Here is a 23,110-nt window from a genome sequence, read left to right as displayed (position 1 = left end):
GGCTGAAGTAAGTGGCCGCTCAGGTGGGAAATGTTGAAGATTGAGATAATCTCGCGACAGCAACTCAATGGAACTCAAAAGTCACCCGCGGAGGACCACCACGATTAAACCTCACTTTCTCCGTAACCTTTCCCCACATCAGCTCTTCGTCGACCAAGTAGCAGCTTCCAATCAGCAGTCGATGATCACCTCTCTGCCGTGCGATGAACGGCATCCGGCCCCCAAAAAGAACCACGACCTCGTCCCCAGGCTGCATCGTCTTGGGCCCAATGCCCACACGGCCATCACGGGTCGCAAACACCTTTCGGTTGTTCAAGTAGGTGCGCACCCCTGCTCAAAAGGTATATAGCTTGTCCTCTCGATCCGGGTTCCCAAACTCCATCGCCGTCGGCGGGAGACCGAACTCAGCCATCTGAGCGAGCAACGTCTCCGCCAAGTCTTGAGCCTCTCGTTCGAGCTCAGCGTGAGATGTGTGAGTGCGGTCGTCAAACAGCGGGTTCAAACCGCCTTGGTTCTTGGTGAGGAGGTGACTATAGCCAATGATGGAACCCAGATCACCAGCCAAGATGGCTTTACAGAATGCCACGTCCAGGAGGCTGTTGTCTCGATACTTTCTCCCGCTTCTAGGAGCGATCGGTAAACCTAAAAGCTGTTCCCAAGCCTGCACGATAGCTTCTGCAGCAGCTCGAGACCCAAATCCAAAGACAACTGTTTCGCTCGTTTGCTGTACCACATCGACGTGGTATCCATCCAAAGACAGAACTTTTGGCCGCACGGGATCGTCGCGGACTGGTATATCGTGAAGCTCGGCAAAGTAACGAAAATGCCCATCACACAAGCCAGCGAGGTAGGCCCCCTTGAAGACGCAACATGTCCTTGGGTCAAACCACTTTGGAACCCAAGACGGATAGTCTCCAAGGCTAGGGTCCTCATCATGCTGGACGTGGTCGAGGACGTCCAGAACCCGAGGCTGCTTGCGCAGGAGAAACCTCGTCAGATCGCAGTATACCAGCACCGTCTCCCTCTTGTAATCCGGCCGCAGAGCTCTCGGCCGGCCGAAGTTGAGATCCGGAGCAAGACAATTGACAAAGTTGTTGACCCGCGTCAAGCCTCGACGAATCAAGCGAATGCGCCAACTATCATTGTTGCCATGGATCTGCGTCAACGCCAGCACGGGGTTCAGCCCCTCGTCGCAAATACCAAGGAGGGAAAAAACCTTGTCTCGATCGTCCGTCGCCTGCAACGTCCGCGTCAGCTCCAGAAGTGCGAGAAACGATCCAATCGAGCCCTCGACCTCGGGCTGACCGAGGAAGCTGTTGGGCTGCCGTCGAATGAGAATCAGATTCCACAACTGGTAGGGCCGGTCAATGACGATTTCGCTCTTCCAACCCGCGAGCACAATCAACGAGGCGATCAAATCGAAAAAGGACATTTCCAGGTCCTCAATCTTGGCAATCGCCCTTGAAGATGCCACCACCTCTTGCACGCACCAGCAACGACTGAAGTACGGACGCTCAAAGACCTCATCTAGATGGATCATGCACGTCTCCGGTAGGTCTTCAACCATGCTGCTCGTCAGATCCTGGACGGTGTCGGGGTCGAGTTACCCGCCGTTAGGTCCAGTAGCCGCCGGATGAGTCAATTCTCTGATCCTCGCGAGCCTCTCCGCGGCTTGAAATGCTTCATGAGTCCCGGACGTTTTGAGACCGAGCCATACGACAACGCGAGCAGCGTGTTTGTAGACCAGCCTCATGTACTGCACCTGCCGAGCACGCTCGTCCAGGTCAGACTGGTCAATACAGAGTGTATCAACCCATAGCCTGCGGATCTGGTTCGGCAAGCGCAGGACCGCAGAGCATCTTCTAGGTTTGGCTTCATGGGAATGGGACAGCCTTGCATCCAGATGTAGTCCCTCGGCTGTTCCGTCGGTTTTCCCCACGTGTAAGACAAAGCCTCGTAAGGAGGCGCATTCTCGACGTCGACGATTTCTAGATGCGCTTCAAAGGGATCTTCTCCCGAGCCTGGGTACAAGAACAGGAGTCGGGTGAACGAAGGTGTGCGAACCTCTGCTGCAATCGGTGGCAGAGGTTGATATCGATACGTGCTCTCCCGTTCCATTGCGCCGTTCTCTTTAGAGGCAGGCAATGCTCTTCGGTTTAGGTTTGAGTATCAGTCCGCAGTATGCGACCACATTGTGAGCCAAATCGTAGATAACTCTCGAACCGTCAAGAGTGCTATCACGTGCGACGTTCCTGTTCAAAAGCCTCATTACTAGAATCGGATATAATTCGTCCGGTTTAGCAGGGGTCACGATGGAAGTTGCCAATCAATTGAGGGCCAGACCTCAGCCGCTCGCGCTAGCTAGACACATGCCAGGCAACCGTGGCTGTCAAGAAGACACGAGATGGTGTGAAGCTGTTGCTAAATATGCGGTGGTACCTCAGTAGGGTTGTTAATACAGTATGCCATCCTTTTGTGGCCGCGTGAATGTTGGAAAGTTTACCAGAAACGCCCCTTTTGTGTGGGCGTAACGTGCCATCAAACTCCTAGCTCTGTGAGAGCCTTCTCCGCATCCGACTCTTGGGTATCATTACAGCAAAAAGAATAGTTACAATGCCATATGTAGCCCGTGACACGCTAATGCCCTCGCCCTGTAGCGACATGTCCAGCTTGGCTGGTCAAGACTGGGGCTCACTCGAGTGTCGGAATCGATAACTCGGCGTGTGGTTAATAAGTAGATCCCATTCGTGCCTCATCGAATCTCAGGTTCCTTCATGAAATCCGGAACGGACAGGCCAGCCTCGAGAACGGAGAGATCCCACGGGTCTGCGGGTTCCTCGTCTGGTTCCTCACTCACAGCTCGCTTCAGGTCTTTGTCAGTCACATACTTTTCACGTACTCAAGGGGGTCAACTTACGCGGTTTGACATGTCCGCATCGATGCTGGGGGTGTCCGTGTCCGCGGCGTAGATCTTGATAGAACGGAGGTGCGTATCCTTGCCGTTCTGATGATTCTCAAGTATCTGCATTTGGAACACATAGGAAACCAACGTATTGCCGTCGGGGCCGCCACCGGCGCCGTCGACTGGAACAATCTGCCAGCCAGAGGGTGTCGAAAGCTCCATTGTGGCAAATTGAATGAGGTTGTTCTCGCTGGTACCGGACTTGAAGATGATCTTGGTTGGTGTGTAAGATTCATCTTCATTATAGTCTACGTAAAAGCGAATATCTCTGATGCCGACTCGCTTGATGAAGTAGACTGTAAGCTTGTGCGGCTGAGGGCCGTCGGATCTGTCTTATTGTCAGCAAAGGTGTGCATTCATTTTTGGAATGAGTCGTCGGTTGAACGCACTGCCAATAGGTTTTCAAGCTGTCGTCGCGAAGCTGGTCGACGCCGTTTCCCTGCTTGTGGCTGCTGACGGTGAATTTCCCCAGGTTTGAAATCTCCTTCAGACCGACGGCGAGGGGGTCGAACTCGGGCTCATCTTGGTGGTCCCCGCCTTGGTCGCCGTTCTCTCCGTCCTCAACACTAGTGTCGGTGCCAGAGATCTCGCCCAGGTCGTCGAGTGGCATGCTGATGCCCTCCTCGTCAGAATACTCCGGGATGGGCTGGCTTCGTAGATACTCCTCCATGTTGGCGCCAGCTCTCATGGCCTCCCAGTCAACGCGTTGCGGCGGGAATGCCTCACCGTCATCAGAATCCTCTTCGTCTCGATGTGAGCCACCTAAGGGGTAAATGAGTCAGCAGTGTTGTGATAAGAAGCTAGAAGTGAAATGGTCAAGATCCATAGCTGGGTTGCTACTTGTCAACCGTCCGAAGTCGATGGCCGGGGCCAGAACATGGACCAGGCGGGTGTTATGCGGCCCCCTGGTCTAATCTCCCGCACTGGGCGTCTAATCGACTGGGAAAGACATTGAAGACTATTTTTTCCGAAGTTCTACAATGTCTTTGTGCAAGAAGTGCAAGGCCAAGGAATTGTTGGAAGCGATACAAGGCTTGCGCAAAAACATGCAATGAGGAGCCAGCAATCCTCATCAAACGGTAGTCGAAATGACACCCCTCCATGAAGAGACCACCACCCCTGTCGGACGCATGCAACTCGAAGCGACATCGAGCAAATGACCATTACCTATGAACTCGCAGGGCTGAATAATTAAATTCACAAGAGCGATGCCCCTCGCTTCGAACACGCCGAGTACGTCGAAGCGCTGGTGGTGTGTCGTATGCGAGGCAGTAGCTAGAGGGTGAAAAGTCATATGCGACTTGTGGGAGGACAAACGCTTGAGCTTGGAATTGGACATCTTTGACAGGAAGAAAAGCGCGACCTACCATTGGGACCAAGAGCTCTTGTCGTTCGGCGGTCGTAATAGTCGCCCGTCCACTGGCTGCTAGGTTCAGTATCGAGGTCGAACCCGTTCTGGGTGAGCTGCTCGGGACTCCGCAGGTCAGGCCGCGGGCGGCCGCCATGAAAGTTGCCCCGCCGTTGGTCGTCCATTTCCTTTCACCAGCTCAAGAGCAGCATTGGTGTATGAGATTGGCGGCCACGGCGCTTTCGTGGGAGAGCATGCGTGGTGATGCTGTTGCTGCGTTCACTGCTGAGAATCACGTGGATCCACCGAGATCTGTCACGTGCTCGCTTGTCGGTGTAAGCTCCCTCACCGGTTCACCGACACACCATCGTCACAAACAGTTCCTTTGCGAATAGTCTACCAGCAATAGGTAACGTAGACATAGCCAATGACCTGCAGTTTCTCTTGAAATAGTTTTCTTGAGGTTTCATTGTGGCTTGAAACACATGCAGAGTATGTTTGTTGGTGGTCAGAGACCTAGAGTTATCTAGCGACTCTATTCCAGATGGCAACATACTTGCCAAAGACATTTATCTAGTTTCGTGAGGGGTTGCCCAAGTAGGAATTGATCCCTTCCACGGGAAAGCTTCAAGCGATTGGTGGTGGTTGTCTCGGCCCCAGATCTTGCATTTCAGCTGAAAACTTCGTTTGCTTTTTGCATGGTCTAGACTCAACGTTACCCCGACTCCGTGTAAGCAATCTACTTGACAGCCTCCTCTGGTAGAGAAACCTCCTTCCACATTGGAACTAAAGTATTGGAGAGACTAATGCATCCAAAAGCCTCAGTGTATCTTCATGTTGTCCTATGTAAGCGCTCGTGCAACGACCTAGTCGACTATTTTCGTACATCTCGTGGTTGTTGCCCAAATGAACAACCACTGATAGAACCAACCGATGGTGAGGTTGTCGTCTCACTTGAGAAACACAGAGTTAAGTCTACATTGACCCATGTGTCTGCGATGTAGCTTTTGGTCCTGATCGCTGCACCTCAGTGGCAAGTCGCATGCAAAAGGTCAACCGGTGAAGAGGGTATCGTCCTTCACGATGTTACCAGCAAGCTACAGGAACTTTTTGTCCAGTGGCTTGCGTTCGAGACCTAGGCCATTGCTGTTGGACTGCACCTTGACTCTCGCCGTCGCTAAATATAATGCTCTACCGCGAGTCACCAGTCTTAACTCTGGTGTATAAAAGGCAAGAAGCATCTTCTCAGGAGAATATGTCAGATCTGAAGCAAGCAGCGCAAATCCAATCACATCTTCTCATCTTGTCTACATCTCAACATCCGATCAACAGCAACTATGAAGGCCTCCGCACTCATTTCAGCTCTGTTCGCTTCCAGCGCTCTGGCAGCTATCGGAAGCTACTGCCACGACAGCAAGGTCTGTTCTGTTCTCCAGAGTATGTCGATGACATCCTCTAATGTCTATTGATCTTGCATAGGGCAACTACGGAACCTGCCAGAAGACCTCCAAGTGCAGCTCTCTCAACGGCTACACCAAGACCAACCTCTGCCCCAATGATCCGGCCGATGTGAAGTGTTGCTTCTACCCAGACTGCAACAGCAACGGGTACTGCCAGAAGGATACTCTCTCTTGCAGCGGCTCATACTCCACGTAGGCCCACCTTATCCAAGTACTCACCTCACCAATCTCAGAATACATGGCTGATCCTTTCATGACATAGTGGTGACTGCCCTGGTCCCTCTGGCTACCGTGTAAGTATTCGTCCTCTATCACACGACTTAATGCTGAGTTTTAACAGTGCTGCAACGTCAGGAAGCCGCCCATTTGCGGCAGAGGCGACAGGAACAAGCGTTGCATTCCCCTCTGAGTGCGGTACAAGGTGGACTGGGCAAGAACACGTATGTAGTTAAATTGGACAACAGACGTGCTTTACCGTAGACGTTTACCTGCTCGAACACAAGTGACATGTGCTTGCCACCGACGCTGGGTTTGTTCGTCATCATCCATTTAGTCATTTGAGAGGTATTGCTATGTGTAGAGCAAGGTATCTATAGTTGGGAGAGGCACTGGATGGAGGGCAGATCACATTTGACGGGGTGGGAGCAGTAGTCAAACTCAACAAGCAATTACATTGCACTTTTCCTGCCAGTAGTAAAAGAGAAACTATGCCCATCCAATGATCAGACCATAAAAACCCCCCAGGTCCATCCCAAAACGCCGGCCAGAGAGATCAAGGTATCATACAGCGCATTGAACAATATGTTTATGCACATGAGGCCCAAGTGCCGTCTATGAATAAGAAAAGCGACGCCGCTTGGCTTCCTAAGCACCAAGGGAGCTGCGCTTCTTCTTCAGCTTCTTCTCCTTCTTGGGCGTCTCATCATCTTCGTGCTTGCGCTTCTTCTTGGTGCTGTCGGTAGCCTTGACGGGCGTCTCGTCGGCCTCGTCCTCGCCCTTCTTGAGCTTCTTCAGCTCCTTCTTGCTGAAGACGACGGGTGTGCCGTCCTCGCCAAGCTGGACGTCACCGCGCTCGAACTTGCGCTTGAACTTGGACACGCTGATGCCAGCGGCCTCGGCGAAACGCTCGTAGTCCTTTTCGCTCAGCTTCGCCGGTGTGCCCTTGACAGCCTTGCTTGCCTTGACAGGAGTCTCGACCGCGGCGATGGAAACGCGCTTCTTCTCCTTCTTTTCCTTCTTCTTGTCCTTTTTGCTCTTCTTCTCTTCTTCGCTAGCGTCGTTCATCTCGGCGTCCTCGTCTTCGCTGTCGGCGTCCTTCATCTCCTCGTCGACGACTTGGATGAGCTTCTTGGACTTGCCGTTGACCTCGGTCTCAACACCGTCGGCGTCGGCGTTGTACTTGCGGGAATCCTTCAGGCTGAAGCCACCGGGGGCAGTGAGCTGACCGTCAGGGCCGACACCAACACCCTTGGGGAGGAGAGGCTTGCCCTCCAGCTTGCGGAGGAGGTTCTCAAGCTTGATGCGGCTGGTGAGGCCGAGGATGCTGCGCTCCTCCTCATCGTCCTGGTTCTCGGTGTCGCCGAGAGCGTCAACACGCAGACCAAGGGCAGTCTTGGCGGCGAGGGAACGGGCGATCTTGCCCTTGTTCTTGCCAGTGGCCTGGCCGACGAGGGAGGAGTGGTAGATGATACCGTACTTGGGTGTGTCGTGCTTGGTCTTGAGAGCGCGGAAGAGCGCCTTCTCGGCACCGTAGATCTGGATGGTGGAGGAGGGAGACTTGGCGAGGGAGATGAGGGAGCCAGCGTGGGCGATAAGGCGGGCACCGACGAGGTAACCAACAAGAGCAGTCAGGTTGGGGGCGAGAGCACGCATGCGGGACTCCAGGTAGGTGGAGAGGGAAGTGCGATACTCGGAGTAGGTAATGACCTGCTGGGCCAACAGTTGGATGTTCTCCAAATCTTCAGGGGTCATCTCAGTTCCCATGGAAATCTCTGCGGCAGTCTTGACAGGGCCCTCAAGCTCCTCGGGGAGAATGTCGGAGAGGTCGGACTCGGCGAAGTCCTGACGCATGCCAACGGCAACGACGAGACGGGCGTACACCAGGTTGTCGTTGAGGATCTTGGCAAGCTCGGGGAAGTGCCAGCCGTACCATTCCTTGGTGCGCATGGCGTAGACGTTGAGCTCCTTGTCGAGATCGTCCACCAACTTAATGGCCTGAACAACCATGGCGTCGACCTTGTCGGCGGAGAACTTGAGCTTATGTCGAGAAATCGAGTGCGACAGACCAAGGGCCATGCGGTCCATGGTCTCGGTGGTGAGGCCAGGAATCAGGGAAGAAAGGTTCTCGCGAACGGCACGGAACAGGTCCTGGGAGGCGGCATCTGAGACGGCCTTGATATCCAAGTCGGGGAGCTTGCCAATGGCAGTACCGAGCTTGAGGTCGGCAACGGCGAGGGTAGCCTTCTTCTCGTCCTTGATCTCCTTGAGCAGGTTGGCGAGCATTGGCGGGACACGACCCTCCTTGAGACCGGCAGCTTCCTCGACGGCGACGGCGGAGCTATCGAACTTGACGAAAGTCTTCAACTTGAGCCTTTGCAAAGGTTAGCCTTGATTGTACTCGACAGCGGTCTGATCGCGGCCAGGAACACGAGTTTGCTTGTACACATCTGCGCTGCCGCGTGCTACTCGTGGAGACTGGCTGCAATTGAAGATTGTGGGAGCGCGACTTACATCTCGTTGATCTGCTCCGAAGAGGTCGGTCCAGTGGTGAGCTCATCGCGCTTGAGAAGCTTCTTGTCGGCAGCCTTGAACAGACCGTAGCTATTCTTCGTGTTAGCTTTCCAATTGCTGCCACACTTTTCTCTCTCTCGTTCTTTTCCGAATGGAAAACTTACCCTGCCGGCGTTTCGGCGAGAACGAAGAGAGACATTGTGAAAACTTTCGACGCTCTTCAAATCTGGCCAAATTGGTCCCTCGGGTGAAATCCTCCGCGCGTGGGTGTAAATGTTGTTGTCGGCGGAGGCAGGTTTCCAGCGAGCGGATTGATGGTTTGGAAATATTTTTTTCTGAACCAAACCAAGCTCCACCAATTTTTTTTTCGATGGCTGCAGAGCCTTTGGGCGGGTCCCCACCCCACACACCAATTGGCAAGTGGGATGACTCGGAGCGCGTAAAATCTGTTTCGCCGAGGAAAGCCGCCTCCGATGGTCTGTGCACCACTGCTGGGTGGACTTGCCTTGGTCGGCCTTGCTGGAACCTTGGAGCTGCCGTGCAGAGAAGAGAGCGAGGAAGCGTAAGGTAAAGTCAACGACCACAGCTGTCTCCGTTTGCGCCTCCACCAGACAGGCGTCACCACTCCAGCCGCCTTCGAATCGAATAATCCACAACACAGCCAAGATGGAGGGCCTATTCTTCAACGTCAACAGCGGGTATGTTTTGGGGTCATGATAGAGATAACCTGGCACGTGGCTGAGCTAACACGATGCAGCTACATTGAGGGCATCGTTCGTGGATACAGGAACGGCCTTCTTACCGGCTCCAACTATGCCAACCTGACGCAGTGCGAGACCATCGACGGTGAGTGTTTCTATGTGCTCCGGTGCGATGCATGTCTAATACGGTTCCAGATCTCAAGTTGCAACTCGGTCCTGCGTATGGCGACTTCCTCGGCAACCTCCCTCCCAACCCCTCGACATCAGCTCTCGCCGCGAAGACGACCGACAAACTTGTCTCCGAATTCCGCTATGTTCGCGCCAATGCCGTCGGCTCCCTTGCCCAGTTCATGGACTACCTCACCTACGGTTACATGATCGACAACGTTGCCCTGCTGATTACCGGCACCCTGCACGAACGAGACACCCGCGAGCTTCTTGAGAGATGCCATCCTCTGGGCTGGTTCGAGACCATGCCAGTCCTGTGCGTTGCGACGAATATCGAGGAGCTTTACAACAGTGTTTTGATCGAGACCCCGCTTGCCGCCTACTTCAAGGGCAGTCTTAGTCACCAGGATCTCGACGAGCTCAACATCGAGATTGTCCGAAACACGCTGTACAAGAACTACTTGGAGGACTTCCACAACTTCGTGAACACCCACCCTGATATGGCAGGCTCGCCGACAGCTGAGGTCATGTCAGAGATCCTCGAGTTCGAGGCCGATCGCCGTGCGATCAACATCACCCTCAACTCTTTCGGCACGGAGCTTAACAAGAATGACCGCAAGAAGTTGTATCCCAGCTTTGGCAAGCTGTACCCAGAGGGTACCTTGATGCTCTCTAGAGCGGAAGACTTCGAGGGCGTTCGTCTTGCAGTTGATGGAGTTGGCGACTACAAGAGCTTCTTCGAGGCAGCTGGTCTCGGCGGTGGTCCCTCTGGCCCGGGTAACCAGGGCGGCGGCTCAAGCTCCGACGGCAAGAGCCTTGAGGATATGTTTTACCAAAAGGAGATGGAGATCTCCAAGAGCGCATTCACTCAACAGTTTAGTTTCGCCATCGTGTATTCGTGGGTGAGACTCCGCGAGCAGGTAAGAATCGAAACTCCTGAACATGACATAGACAAGGCTAACGACAAGCAGGAAATCCGCAACATCACCTGGATCGCCGAGTGCATAGCTCAGAACCAGAAAGACCGGATTGGCAACTACATCAGCGTGTTCTAAGTTTAATGTTTTGCAGTCCTGTTCTGTTAGTTTTGTAGAATACCAGTTTCATCGTTTAATGGCAGGTCACAATGGCGCAAGGAGGGAGCTCAGGTTCATGACGTGGAGATCAGCATCTTTACCGATCGCTATAGTGTACATAGAGGACAATTACAAGTCTGAGTTTTACACGTGTCTACCTTTTTCCCGCACCTAGCTCGCCTAGAAGCTGATCTGCTCCTTGTAGGTCGCCGGTGACAGGCCAAGCTTCTCGAGCAGATGCGTCCACCGCCCGCTTCCTCTCTCACTACGCTCCATGTACTTGAGAAGCTTCTGCCGCCTATGGCACAAGACTCTCAAATTTCTCTTGTTGTGTTTGTCCTTGTAACCGCGGTTCTGTGACAGCTCTTGCGAAAGCTTCCTGATCTTGGCGGTCAGAATGGCAACCTGGACCTCTGAGCTACCAGTGTCGGGGCCACCTCGAATCGGCTTCTTGGGGGCTTTGGGGTCCACGAGAGCAGACTTGGGCTTCTTCGTCAGGAACTTGTCGGTGTTGTGTCGGCCAAACTCCTGGACACATCTCTTAATGTTGGTGTGGAGGAGGATCTTTGAGTTGGCATTGTCCATGGACAGGATACGTTGCAAAGCCTCGACTGCCTTGGCGTGGTTCAGCTTATGCTTCTTGTCGGCCAGTGCTTCCATAGCAGGGTCTGCCAGCTCCCTGATCTCCGACTTTACGGGTTTCGTCAAGATGTAGGCCTTTTCTATCACTGCTTTGAGCTCCTTCTCGTCGACAAGGTGGTTGAGAAGCCCCGGCGAGGTGGGCAGAGGGCGAGGGTCGGCGATGATGTTTCCATTGTCGTCCTTGACGGTCTTCGTTGTGGGCGCCTGGCCGGCCGAGTCGAACGACTCGACGAAAGGGGTCGGGATACCGTGGATCTGGTCACCCCAGCTCGCATCCTTTGTCGCCTGAATCTCGCTCTGTCTCTTCTGGTTGGCGGCCTTGCGCTGTAGGGCCTGTTGGTGCTTGTACGGGTCCTGCTTCGCTTTGCGCTTCTTCTCGCGCTGGGAGAGGTTCGCGGTCTGGATGACGGGGAGGAAGCTCGGAGTCGGTCTAGTAGCTGGGCGTAGGCACACTATGCAGACCAATTAGCTTTTTATTGCCTCTTTTATTCCTCATGAAAAGTCTGAAGCTTACAGCTAGCTGTGCCTAGCCGTTGCAGGCTCTGTAATCTGGGAGGCATGGTGGCAGCAGTTTCCCTTCAACGCGATCATCGACAATGGGAACCATAAAATTTCCTAGGCTCTAATCCCGTATCTGGACCTGACTGCTGCACTCCAATGGTGACCGGCCCGTTCGTCCTCCGCAGCACATCCCCTGAGAGTGGATACGCCTCCAAAGGAGGACTAGTGGTTTTCAGGGAAATCACGTGAGCCCAGAGTCCCATGAAGTACGTACTCTGGCGGGACCTCAAAGACGCTTGGACCACCAGGGCCTAGCGAGGGCTTTGCTAGAGACAGCAGCTGCCCACCCGCCCACGAATTCGAGACGCACAACTGGGCGAACTTTTTTTTGAGGATCGCGAAATCTTGACTTTCTTCCCTTTCCGCACCACCACCGTTCGACACCGTCTCCCCGTGGAAGAAAGACCGAAATCGCCCAAGATGGCTCCCGCTAACCTCCCCTCGATCTTCAATGCCACCTCCCAGGACATTGAGATGCTGCTTGCAGCTCAAGCCCACCTGGGATCCAAGAACCTCCAGGTTCACATGGAGCCCTACCTGTGGAAGACCCGTGCCGACGGTGTCAACGTGATCAACGTTGGCAAGACCTGGTAAGCAAAGAAAGCGCCGCGATGGAGAGGCTTCTCTTTGTGGAAATCTTCGAAAAGAACACGAGGGAACCTCTTTGCGCTCTTCAATTTGCGCCAGCGCAAAACCCGCTGACTTTTTTTGCGCGCCCCCAGGGAGAAGATTGTCCTCGCCGCCCGCATCATTGCCGCCATCGACAACCCGGCCGACATTTGCGTCATCTCTGCCCGTCCCTACGGACAGCGTGCCGTCCTCAAGTTCGCCGCCCACACCGGCGCCGTCGCCATTGCCGGTCGCTTCACCCCCGGTTCCTTCACCAACTACATCACCCGCTCTTTCAAGGAGCCCCGCCTCATCATCGTCACCGATCCCCGTACCGATGCCCAGGCCATCAAGGAGGCTTCCTACGTCAACATCCCCGTCATCGCCCTCTGCGATACCGACTCCCCCACCGAGTACGTCGACGTTGCCATCCCCACCAACAACAAGGGTCGTCACTCCATCGGTCTCGTCTGGTGGATGCTCGCCCGTGAGGTCCTCCGTCTTCGCGGCACCATCTACAACCGCGAGACCCCCTGGGACACCATGGTCGATCTGTACTTCTGTATGTTAAATCCCCCTCCAAAAAAGCTCTAGGGAGATGTCGAAGGATTGAGAAGACTAACATGCGCAACAGACCGCGACCCCGAGGCTGAGGCCGAGGAGAAGGTCGAGGAGGAGAAGCTCCCCGGTGTTGAGGAGGAGGGTGTTGCCGCCATTGAGTCCGGCTTCCCCGCCACCGGCGACTGGGACGCCCAGGCTCCCGGCTTCACCGGTGCCCAGGCTGGTGCCAACTGGGACGGCGCTGGTGACGAGTGGGCTGCCGCTGGCGCCGCTCCCACCGGTGACTGGGCCGCTGCCGGCGACGCTGCCGCCGCTGCTGCTGCCGCCCCCAAGGAGTCTTCCTGGTAAACTCCTTCTTCCCGCAATTCAGGTGTCGGCATGACACACAATACGAGAGGATTACCCCCCAAACAAAACCTACAAACGCATCGGTCATCGAAGCACGATGTGTGCGATATCCACAAAACGGCGGAACAGCAAATGGTCATGGAATGGTAGATAAAAGACTCTGGCGGAGTTTTTTTCTTTTACGATCTCGCTGGTAGCAATCTTGGGGGGCAAAAAAAGGAAATGGGTCAACTTGGTCTGCACTAATGAGGGAAAGATACTCGAACCAAAAAACATTGTGAAATAGTCGGCAAACCACCAATTGTTTGTGATGTCGTTTTGGGGAGAGGGAAAGCCCTGTGTGGCCAAAAGGGGTGGACTTAATCGTTATCCCGCCCATTCTTTGAACTGCTTCTCCTTGAGAGCTTCTGGTCGAAAAAAATCATGAAATGTTTGAGGACTCGGAAGAAAGGTGGTACGGACTTTGCTTTGAAATACCACATCCCCGTTGGTCCCTCACCTGCGACCCATCCTGCGTCTGAGTGACTTGGCCTTGACCATTGCCGCTCTCATCCCCCCAACTGACATGCTTCATCTATCATCCTTGACCCCTTGAAGGATCTTAATGTTCGACGTCGCGGCCTTGTCTTCATATCCCTAGCCAAGGTCCTTTCCTCTTTTGGCCACAGGAACGAAGATATGAAGCAGCTGTGTACTGATCATACCCCTATCCCGCTCCCGCGTAGTCATGATCCTTTCCACCACCAAGGAAGTGTCAGCCTTGCTAGAAGCCAATCTTGACCAATAATAGCAAAAACAAGTTGTCTTCGACCCTACTAAGCTAGGTACGATTAGCCTCCATCTTTTCTGAACTAAGAGATTTCAAATGGAAGGGGGGCCAGCCCAGGCTCAGCAAGCGCGAGAGTTCATCACACATAGAATGGTACTCAAAGTACCACAAACCCAAACCTCTTGGGGAGATGTACTACCTATGCTCCATCACACCTGACAACTCCGTGCTGATATTGATGCCTTATTAAAAGGCTTCGTGGCGAAATCGTCAATTCTTTATGTGGAGGATGACGAATATCAAGGAGAGATGTCAACATATACAAAGCAAGTGGCAGAGCGCCCTGCCGGCTTCGGTCATTTTCACTAAAGGTTCATCACATGTCCATAGCAAGTCGCAAACCCGGCCTACCATGGGTCAAAGATCTTGACATCGGCTGGTCGCAGCAGCAATCACCATCGTAGGACAACCAGGAAATGCCATGCATACTTCACACCACCGGGGGCTGCTCTCACATACACATGCACAGTCATCATATCATGGCCAAGGACACATTAAGTTTTGAAAGAATCTCAATAAGTTTCTTTAATTGACTCGCCTCCTCGAGCCGAATTCCAACATGCAAAAGGGGTATTGAACGTTGCTCGAGAAAACCTCGAGCCAGGGACACCCAATATGTCCTTTCCCCTTCCAGTTAAAAAGATCCCCTTGTTCCTCCCCCTCAACTCCCTGTGCTAGTTGGTATGGTTGCTCGCTCGCTTAAATGACGCAAAGGGGTATAGACCACCGCTATCTATGTGCAATGCTCGGCCATTCTCGGCCTATTCTTCTTTCCTCCTCCCCCTCCCCCCCCCCCTCCTCCTCCAGTTGTTGAGCCTTGAATAAGACTCTAGAGTGATATCATGTTGTAATTACCAGTACAGGGTATATGGCCACTGCTTTGAAACCAAGGCAGGGCGACGTGAAAAATGACGATGGCTGAAAGGAGCATCGAAAGAATGTTTTGGTCGGATCCGCGCTCGTCACGTATTATGATGTGGGAGAAAGGAGACATGAACGTGAGCGAAGGTCGCGTGTAGGGTACACGTATAATGCAGGGGTAATTTTCGAAGGTGGCGAAACCCACAACGGTCGTACTGACTTCCGTCAGGATTTGTTGTTTTTCATCATGTGTCATGAGGGAGGCCCAAAGATTGGCCTACTCCAGACGATGGGAGTGCTTGCGAATCTCTTCGTCGCTTAGAGCGCTCATCCAGAGACACCTCTCGGTGATACCCTCAACCGGTTGGAACTCGTAGAGTGTGCTAGCCTCGAGTAGCCTCAACAGTGTCTTGACAATGGTCGCGGCATATCTGCACCTCTCAAAATTGACCAACGGCGCAGTGGTCGGGGAGCTGGCAATCTCCGAGGGTCGCTGAGCGTTGAAGAGAAGGTCATGAGTGTAGATGCCTACGAATGGGATACAGCCTGTGTCGGAGCCAACTTCCATTTCGGCGCGCAAGTTGTAGAAGTTGCGGGTAGGGGAGATGAGAGTTTCCAAGTCCCGCAGAGTCTGCATGTCGTAAGGCGGTACCATGGCCCAGGTGTTTGTGAGCCGAGATATCTCCATCGAAGTCAGGGCGATGGCGATCTGACTCATGGTCGCAAAGTTGCGGTATCGGCGGCAGTGAGCAGCAATGTGGATGTACTTGATGACGCATCGTGCTCTTTCCTCAATGTTTTGAGTCAACACGATCTCGCTGCATGCCCACTTCACCATGATGTTGAAGCGCGCAATGACGACCTCGACACCATGAGCATCCGTGTTGCGAAGGAAATCAACCCAGGACCGAGAGTCATTGTTGGTTGCGTTCTTCCAGCCCATGTCGATGAGTTCCTTCCAATCAATCTCATTGAGAGCATCCTTTTCGATCAGCGTGAACTGTTGAGCCAGAATTTCCGAGTCGAATGCGAGTGTGAACGGCAAGTGGACAGAGAATCTCAAGGACGATTCTCTTTCGCGTTCAGAGTACTTTGGTTGCCCACGCAATGCTTCTCTGGTGCCGGTAGGATCCAGTGGCGAATTGGGCAGGTTCACAGCTCCCGGAGTGGTGTCGGGCGTCGGTGGCAGAGGTTTTTGTTGGTATACCTGATGTTCGTGGAGCTCAGGAACCAGGACTGCCTCAGGCGACATCTGAAGAGCCTGGACAAGCGTCATCGGTGGTGACGGAGGTTCTCGGCTGTCCGAAGGGCCCATGGCCGACTCTCTCAAGGGGCGAGGATCAAATTCCAAGATGGATGCACTGCGGCGAGCATTGCGGTCTGGAAGCGGCTGTGTTTGGTTCATAGCAAACTCTTCGGGTTCGAGAATCTCGACCGATAGCTCAGATGAAAGATCTGAACCGAAGTCTTCTCCATCGCTGTCGTCGTCCAAGAATGACTGCTCGCTAGGCGGCGAGTTACCCGACTTGATCTTTTCCAGGCTTTCTGTCTTTCGGATGAACTCGTATGAAGATGTGTGAGATGATCCCTCAAACATCGGGCGAGGAGTCACAGCTGGCGATATCTCTTCCTCGGCATCTTGAAGAACAGACATATTGGTCCATTCTGGGGCGGATGCTTTACTTTGACCATCGTCTGCCAAGCCGCGTTCAATGAGGGGGATGGAGCAGTACGAGCCTGCCGAGTTATCGGAGAGGAACGAACTCGCATCGGTCTGGGGTCCGTTGGGAACGTCGAGAAAGCTGGAACGGGACTCTGATCCCTCTTCTTGTTGGGCCACGGCGGCGGCGTCCACAGGAAGAACATGCAAGTGGCGATGTCCCTTCTTGCCTTGCTTTTGAGCCTCAGCAGGCTCACCCTCGAGATCCGTCGCAATATCGACACCTTGGAGAGGAGCATTTGTGGGCTCCATGGACAGCTTGAAAGATTTCTTCTCATATTTGCCTTCCAACTTGGCCAAGGCTGATTCTACACCGCCGTCGTCTTCGTCGTCGGGAATTTGTGCGAGCTTCTGCGCCTCAGCCTCGAATGAGGGCCGCATGATGGGCTTGGACGAGTGGGTGCTGAAGAGCGAGAGTTGTCGTTTTCCCGATGGCTCCGCCATTGCGCCTAGGGAGAAATTTTCCGCGTCTCCTCGGTGAGAGAACTCGCTCGAGACAACGTCTACAAACGCGCTGGAATCATGTTTGGGGCTCTGCAAATAGGAACTCCGCATGGATTCCGAGTAGGTTGTGAGGGAACCAGCCGACTGCGACTTACGCAAAGGCATGGCGTCTCCGTCACCCCCGTTATTGAATGCGCGCAAGTCTCCGCCCGGCCGTCTTCTCAAGATCCGAAGAGGCTGAGGTACGGGGCTCTGCTCATCCTCGTCAGCGACGGAGCCTTCAGTATATGTGGTCGCGTCGAAGCTCTTGACAGTTGATCGCGGGTTGAAGGCACTTCCAAAGGAAGCAGTGCGCCGGTGGATGGCAGCCGAATCGAGGGATCTGTTCGTCCTACTTGACTTTTGCCGAACGTGCTTCTTTGTTGACCTGATCAAGGTAGGGCGGCTAGAAGCAGGGCCGATGAAGTCCGATACAGGACGATCGGTATCCATAGAAGGGCGAGTGCTTTGATCAATGCCCAGGGTTGACAAGTCAGGCACAAAGGGAGGCAGGGGGTCTATCGAGATGGACGGTCTGACAACATGTTGGTTAAGCAAGTAAGACGAACGTCGAGGTGTGCCCATGGCATGGCCCGGGGGTGTGTTTGGCGGTGTTGGATCCGCACCGCCTGGCAAGAAGGTATCAGCAAAAGCCTCAACAGACTCAGTGGCGGGCAGCGCTCCATGCATTGCTGGTAGAGAGAACTGGATCGTGTCATCCACAATGACAATAGACTTGCTGCCGGTGGTGATAGCCATGTCGCTGACAGGCCTCAGTACGTCGTCTTCCGGGATGCTTCCGAAAGATGAAACTTTGTGAGCCGCCGAATAGTCGACATCTTGGTCGGATACTGCCCGGTGTAGAGCAGCAGCGGTGGGGTCCAGATGCTCGCGTCTTGCGGCCTCGTCCGCAGCATCCGCGGCTGCGTCTTCTCGAACAGCCTTCTTGAAGTCCTCCACAATCTCGGCGCCGAGAAGGTCTATGCGCACAGGTGGGCGGATGCCGTTCTGTTGCCGCCTAGCTTGGGGGACTATGGCGGTTCCGGGCAATCTGTTGGTCGTAGCCCCGCGCGGGCCTATGGGGGAAATATTGATGAAGTTACCCTGAGTCGGAGAAACGCCTTGTCCTCGGGTGCTCAGCGCGCGTCGGACGCTGCCGATCAGCTTCTTCATACCCTGGCCTGACATGGCTGATGCGCTCCTCTGCTCCCCCGGCACTTGGAAGACGGTGGTGTGACGCTGGAAATCACCGGCAAGACTGGGCGACATAATCTCAACATACGGTTGACCTGGAGGCATCAAGTTTCCTCGAACCAGGCTGCCAGCGAAAGGCAGTGACATGAGGAAGTCGGTATCCGGTAAACCCGACTTTTCGGTGCTTTGCTCCCTTTCTCTGAGCGAGTCCGTCAGGCTGCCGTTTCTCTTATGACCGTGCCCTGCCCGGACACGCTTTCCAGCGAGAGCTCTTGGGGTTGTTGCCACTGGGCCTGTGCTGGAGTAGACAGAGCTGGCGGGTGCTACTGGATGAGCACCCAACGTGTAGTTGTTGCCATGTTGAGTCCCTTTCGAGTTCTTACCTGGGAAAGAGCAGGAGATGATGTCCATGCTGGCGATACTCGTAGGTGAGGCCGCTAGCCGTCTGTCAAACTCACGAACATGGCGGTTCTCTGGTGTACCAGGTCTGTCGATGATGGGCTGGGAGTCGGCAATATGGCCAGCTCGGGATACGTCGGCGTAAAAGCTTGTCTGTTCCTTGTCCTCGGGAATGGGCGCGAACAGGCCATCCAACTGTGGGACAGCGTCCTCTCTCTCCCAAAAGGATGGATCTAAGCTAGCGTTTCTGTGGCCTGCGATTCCACCAGGAGCTATCGGTACGTTCGGGCCAAGAGAAGGTTCGAATTCCGGTCCGTCCCAAAACTGAGCACACACTCGCCGCCAACATTTCTTCAGTTCAGCCAAGATCTTCAGTTGAACCTTGCGACCCCGAGGATCTGTTGATAATTCGTCCACCATGTCGTTCAAAAGGTTGCAAAACGATACGCGAAGACCGTATTCGATGACGAAATCGTCCATGAAGTAGTTGAGGACCCAGTGCCTCATGGCGACGAAGGTTCGCACTCGTACCACCATTCCAATCTCATCGTTCCGGCCCAGGGCCCATCGCAGGCGCGCCATTACCATCTTCAGTAGGTCACCCGCCTCGAGGAAGGATCGATACGTGAGGAAGAAGTCGGAGATGAGTTCATAGTCGAGAAAGCTTGGAGAGGTGAACTCGGCCACGAGACGAGGCGGGGTAGCGGCTGTCACTGCGCCCGTAGCCGGGGAGTATCGCACAATCGATCTGTCGTCGCATGTCGGTTTGAAGGTGAGGGCATCGAACATGGCTGGTTCGATGACCAGATGGGTCGACATGTAGGTTGAGCGGATTGCAGGCAGCCGAGGTGTTGTCATGGGAGCGGGACTGAGGGGGTCATTGTGTCTTGCGGGCTCCATGGGCGGCAGGCGTATTTGAGGAATCGAGATGGGACTAGGCTTCTTGGACGCTATTGACGCAGGTATTCTTGGAGTGAGTTCGCCGGTCTGAGACCGGTGGAGGAAAGAAACGTTACTGGAGCGGGGAAACTCTTCTGTCGGGGCGTAACTCGATCCTCTGAAGAAGGCAGTGCCTCTGGCGGTGAATCGTGGGTTGCCTAATTTCCAGTTGGGAATCTCAATGTCTAGGAGGGGGATGTGAGGCGCATCCAGATCCTCCATGGTTTTGGCCCGCCGTTCATCGCCCGGTTTGGAGATGATAATTTTGAAGCCTTCTGCTTCGGACTCCCTACTGGTTGTGGCGCCGTCATAAGCTGTCGAGTCGGAATGAGCACGTCTGTGTTGAGAGGGTCTCGGGGCGTGGCCAGAAAAATAGCGACTGTTTCTCGCCGTTGGGGGAGTGGCAGGCGTTGCAGGAGTTGGTGGCGTGGCGGTCCATTGGCTCAAGTGAAGGTCACTTGCGTCTTTTTGCCTCTGTTTTTCGGTCAAGGCATCCAGACCAGCGGTCCCAGGAGGCGTTATGGGAAAGACAAAATTGGGCTGAGGGTATCTCTGGTTGGCAGGACGAATCGTGGGTCTGTTTATTGTCAGCACGTTTTCGGAAATCCGAGTAAGATTGTAGTGAGGTCTCAGCATTCCCGCCCATGTGGGAGGCACTAGATCAACAAACACCGCATGCAGTCATGACAGTAACTTACCTCAGATATATCCGACCGTTGTTGCCCACGTTGGCAACGGTAAACTGTCGTCCTTCACGTCCAGCAGAGCCTCCATCGGGGGCAATTTCGAATTTGTCATCGGCAGAGCTATCAGCCCTCATGCGGCGTATCGGGACCTGATTCCTTTCCTCCTCCGATAACCTCTCTGTGGCCGGTAATAATGGTTTTGTTGAGGGTCCTGGTTGGCGCATCTTGTTGATCCATTTTCCTCCTGGCCCAGCAATGGCACTATGGCCTTCCTTTCCTCCGGTTCCCAGCTTAGGCGATCTGCCTGATCTCGAGTCGCGGGCGGCGATAGGGCTTCTGGGACTCAGCGGACTGCGTGGAGTCTGGTCGCGTTGCGGAGAGCGCACACTGAAGGCGAGTCCATCGTGTGAGGACCGCGATTCGGTGGCCTCCATGGCCGGTGTCGCGCGTGTTCGGTTACAGCTGCGGGCAGCGGGTGTTGCTCGCTGGGGTGACTGGTCGCGAAGGCATTCGGTCAGTTTTCTGGCGAGACACAATAAGATGCAGTCGGACTAGATTGGTGTGCGAGCCAGTGGGGGAAGGAATGAGGCTCGGAGCGGGAAGTAGGGTGGTAGTAAAAGAGACAAGAGACAGGCCAAGAAGCAGCGCGTTTGTTTGTGTGTGTGTGTGTGTGTGTGTGTCAGGGCCCCGAGGCAAGGTAGGTAGAGGTAGGCACCAAACTCGGGATGAGGACGAGGTCATGGACACTCGAGTGACGGTGCTATGCTGAATTCCGTAAAGGGCCCTCGCGGGTCCGTGAGATCCAGGGACCAGCTCAGCTCCGCTCACAGGATGGCACGATGGGGTCGGGTCTGACGCTCGGAGGAAAAAAGGCAAAAAAGATGAGCTCAGGGTGCATGTGGGAGTGGAACGTACGTTTTGACGCCATAAAGAAGCAATGGCAAGCGGCGGCGGCGGTGGTGAGGGCGGCAGTGTTTTGCAACAAGGCACCTCTCACAGGGTTTCGCTCAATAGAGACAGAGACGCAGAGGCAAGCACAAGCGTCCAACGGGCATAGTCCAAGACCAAAGATACCGAGAGTTGAGACCTTGTGCGAGAGTCAAGTCGAAGGCAGGTCGCGGGCTAGAGAGACTGGGAGACTCGAGAAAGAGAGGCGTGGAATGCGAATGCGCTTCGACGCACAAACAGAAACACGGAGCCGATATGGTGATTCGTGAATCGCAGGAAGGAGGCCGGGGGACTCGGGGAGGATGCGCTCGTTCTCGTGCAGCGGCCGCTGGTTCGTTATGTTTGTCTGTTGTTGCCTTGAGATCCAATTTCGAATTATCCGTCCAATATCTAGTGTATCGAGGTTTCAAGGTCTCGTGGATGGAAGGAGGAATGAGGAATTTGAAATGGTATACTCCGTAGCCGTCTGGTAATTACACGCCAACAAAGAAAGTGGTGGAGAGAAGGAGGAATGGACAACGACGATAATAGAGGAAGGAGGTGCGAGTACCTCGGTGTGTATGTACACAATGCAAAGGAAGGAACGGTATTACTCCGTACAGATACGTATGGAAGGGTACAATCACAAAAGAAAGCAAGGCGGAGGGAGACTTGGGAAAGAGGCCAGACCAGGCCAGACCAGCAACCACCAGCGTTAGCAACCAGCAAGCGACCAGAGAAACGACGACAGGCCGCGAAATGGAAGACCAGGATGGCGAGGAACACCTTACAACCGGGAAATGGGCACTGGGCAGACAGTCACCTCAGCACCTCAGTCAAAGTGAGTTGGTGGCCCGTGGGACGGGAGTTGATTGACCTCCATGCCCATGTACCTTAAAGCAAGGTACCGGTACGTACTCCCCTGTTCATGTTCCTTCCGTCTGTCTCTCTGTCAGGTGGGAGATCAGGGACAGGGGACACCAGGAATAAGGACAGGGAACCCGGCTGGGCATGGTTGGTCAATTCACTTTTGTCTAATTCACAGAAGTTGAGAGAACATCCTGCCATCTTTCTCATCATCTAGGAGGTTTGTTCTTGTCGATTTTGTATTCCACTGCTATTCTAGGCACATGAATGAGTTGTATGAGTGTTCCCGTAACATATCAGAACACCTGTACTGGTAGCAAGAAGGAGCGTAAGGTACCTTGTTATGTGAGGTACAGGAGAGGACAATGTTGGATGGACAATGCTGACTGACTACAACCTGGAAGATGCAGGAGCAGGTGGTGCGCGTGGTTGCTTGGGTGGCCCAGTGCGCTAATCTCCCTTAGCAGCTGCTAAAATACCTGCAAGAGGTACGTATCCTATTGGGCTGATGTGTTTTTTGGGCAAGAACCACCCATTGCCACCCCACTTTGTCCATTTTCCAGCGTTGTGGCTGGTCCGGCCCAGCCATCCACCACTAACCAGCACTAAGCCGACGGTACGTATCCGTACTTGTAGACCAAGCAGGGGTCAACAACGAGGGCAACGGGGAGGGGCCAGCCACTGGTGACTGCCCGTTGCTATGATTATTTTTTTCGCCCGCGACCTGAACGTACCGCGCGCACGGTTAGAGCCCCGTAGTTCCAGTCTTGTGTTTGCAAGGGGGGCCACCGCAATACCAAAGGTAGATACGTACCCCGGTGTACATCTTCGTTGTACCCGGCCGAGTGTCATGGAACTGCGAAATGCAAGTGCGCCGCTCTTGCCCTCTCGGGGTTACGTCGATGAACCTGCCGATTGAAAGCTGCTTGCTACTTGCTGGCCTCACCTTCCAATTAGCATTCACAATGGCCGATTTGTGCGCTCCAGCATCATCGATGCCCGTCTTGGTGCTTTAACCTTGATTTCCTTCATCGTCGCA

General features: G+C 54.2%; 8 protein-coding genes across 8 annotated transcripts; 3 read left to right on the top strand and 5 right to left on the bottom strand.

Moving 5' to 3' along the window:
* Positions 1–64: 64 nt before the first annotated feature.
* Positions 65–2,118, bottom strand: BDP81DRAFT_463736 (HET domain-containing protein; the record flags this gene model as incomplete). The annotated part of the gene is made up of 4 exons (XM_060594059.1): positions 65–330; positions 400–1,568; positions 1,608–1,820; positions 1,850–2,118. 4 exons carry the CDS (start codon positions 2,116–2,118, stop codon positions 65–67), a joined length of 1,917 nt encoding a protein of 638 aa, XP_060441693.1.
* A 172-nt stretch (positions 2,119–2,290) lies between these two features.
* Positions 2,291–4,529, bottom strand: BDP81DRAFT_435242 (anaphase-promoting complex subunit 10). The gene is made up of 4 exons (XM_060591035.1): positions 4,330–4,529; positions 3,352–3,724; positions 2,918–3,290; positions 2,291–2,863 (listed from the first exon to the last, which is right to left on the bottom strand). The coding sequence occupies exons 1-4, from the start codon at positions 4,493–4,495 to the stop codon at positions 2,753–2,755; spliced, it is 1,023 nt and encodes a 340-aa protein (XP_060441692.1). The 5' UTR covers positions 4,496–4,529; the 3' UTR covers positions 2,291–2,752.
* A 645-nt stretch (positions 4,530–5,174) lies between these two features.
* Positions 5,175–6,273, top strand: BDP81DRAFT_474175 (uncharacterized protein). Its single transcript, XM_060594681.1, has 4 exons — positions 5,175–5,728; positions 5,790–5,962; positions 6,033–6,063; positions 6,111–6,273. Exons 1-4 carry the CDS (start codon positions 5,648–5,650, stop codon positions 6,177–6,179), a joined length of 354 nt encoding a protein of 117 aa, XP_060441691.1. The 5' UTR covers positions 5,175–5,647; the 3' UTR covers positions 6,180–6,273.
* A 30-nt stretch (positions 6,274–6,303) lies between these two features.
* BDP81DRAFT_409119 (NOSIC domain-containing protein) lies at positions 6,304–8,699 on the bottom strand (the record flags this gene model as incomplete). The annotated part of the gene is made up of 3 exons (XM_060589067.1): positions 6,304–8,360; positions 8,501–8,590; positions 8,665–8,699. 3 exons carry the CDS (start codon positions 8,697–8,699, stop codon positions 6,635–6,637), a joined length of 1,851 nt encoding a protein of 616 aa, XP_060441690.1. The 3' UTR covers positions 6,304–6,634.
* A 467-nt stretch (positions 8,700–9,166) lies between these two features.
* BDP81DRAFT_397474 (vacuolar ATP synthase subunit D1) lies at positions 9,167–10,424 on the top strand (the record flags this gene model as incomplete). The annotated part of the gene is made up of 4 exons (XM_060588329.1): positions 9,167–9,198; positions 9,258–9,346; positions 9,397–10,289; positions 10,341–10,424. The coding sequence occupies 4 exons, from the start codon at positions 9,167–9,169 to the stop codon at positions 10,422–10,424; spliced, it is 1,098 nt and encodes a 365-aa protein (XP_060441689.1).
* Positions 10,425–10,625: 201 nt separating this feature from the next.
* On the bottom strand, positions 10,626–11,647 carry BDP81DRAFT_397473 (ribosomal protein S15; the record flags this gene model as incomplete). The annotated part of the gene is made up of 2 exons (XM_060588328.1): positions 10,626–11,539; positions 11,602–11,647. The coding sequence occupies 2 exons, from the start codon at positions 11,645–11,647 to the stop codon at positions 10,626–10,628; spliced, it is 960 nt and encodes a 319-aa protein (XP_060441688.1).
* Positions 11,648–11,888: 241 nt separating this feature from the next.
* On the top strand, positions 11,889–13,234 carry BDP81DRAFT_76161 (40S ribosomal protein S0). The gene is made up of 3 exons (XM_060596251.1): positions 11,889–12,238; positions 12,371–12,819; positions 12,892–13,234. Exons 1-3 carry the CDS (start codon positions 12,069–12,071, stop codon positions 13,164–13,166), a joined length of 894 nt encoding a protein of 297 aa, XP_060441687.1. The 5' UTR covers positions 11,889–12,068; the 3' UTR covers positions 13,167–13,234.
* A 1,899-nt stretch (positions 13,235–15,133) lies between these two features.
* BDP81DRAFT_397471 (RasGEF domain-containing protein) lies at positions 15,134–20,711 on the bottom strand (the record flags this gene model as incomplete). Its single annotated transcript, XM_060588327.1, has 2 exons — positions 15,134–20,168; positions 20,290–20,711. 2 exons carry the CDS (start codon positions 20,709–20,711, stop codon positions 15,134–15,136), a joined length of 5,457 nt encoding a protein of 1,818 aa, XP_060441686.1.
* Positions 20,712–23,110: the final 2,399 nt, after the last annotated feature.

The sequence above is a fragment of the Colletotrichum phormii genome (assembly GCF_030913505.1).
Source record: "Colletotrichum phormii strain CBS 102054 chromosome Unknown BDP81scaffold_19, whole genome shotgun sequence".
Classification (NCBI taxonomy): Eukaryota; Fungi; Ascomycota; class Sordariomycetes; order Glomerellales; family Glomerellaceae; genus Colletotrichum; species Colletotrichum phormii.
The sequence above is the reverse complement of the archived record's forward strand: the minus strand, read 5'-3'. Positions and strand labels throughout refer to the sequence as shown.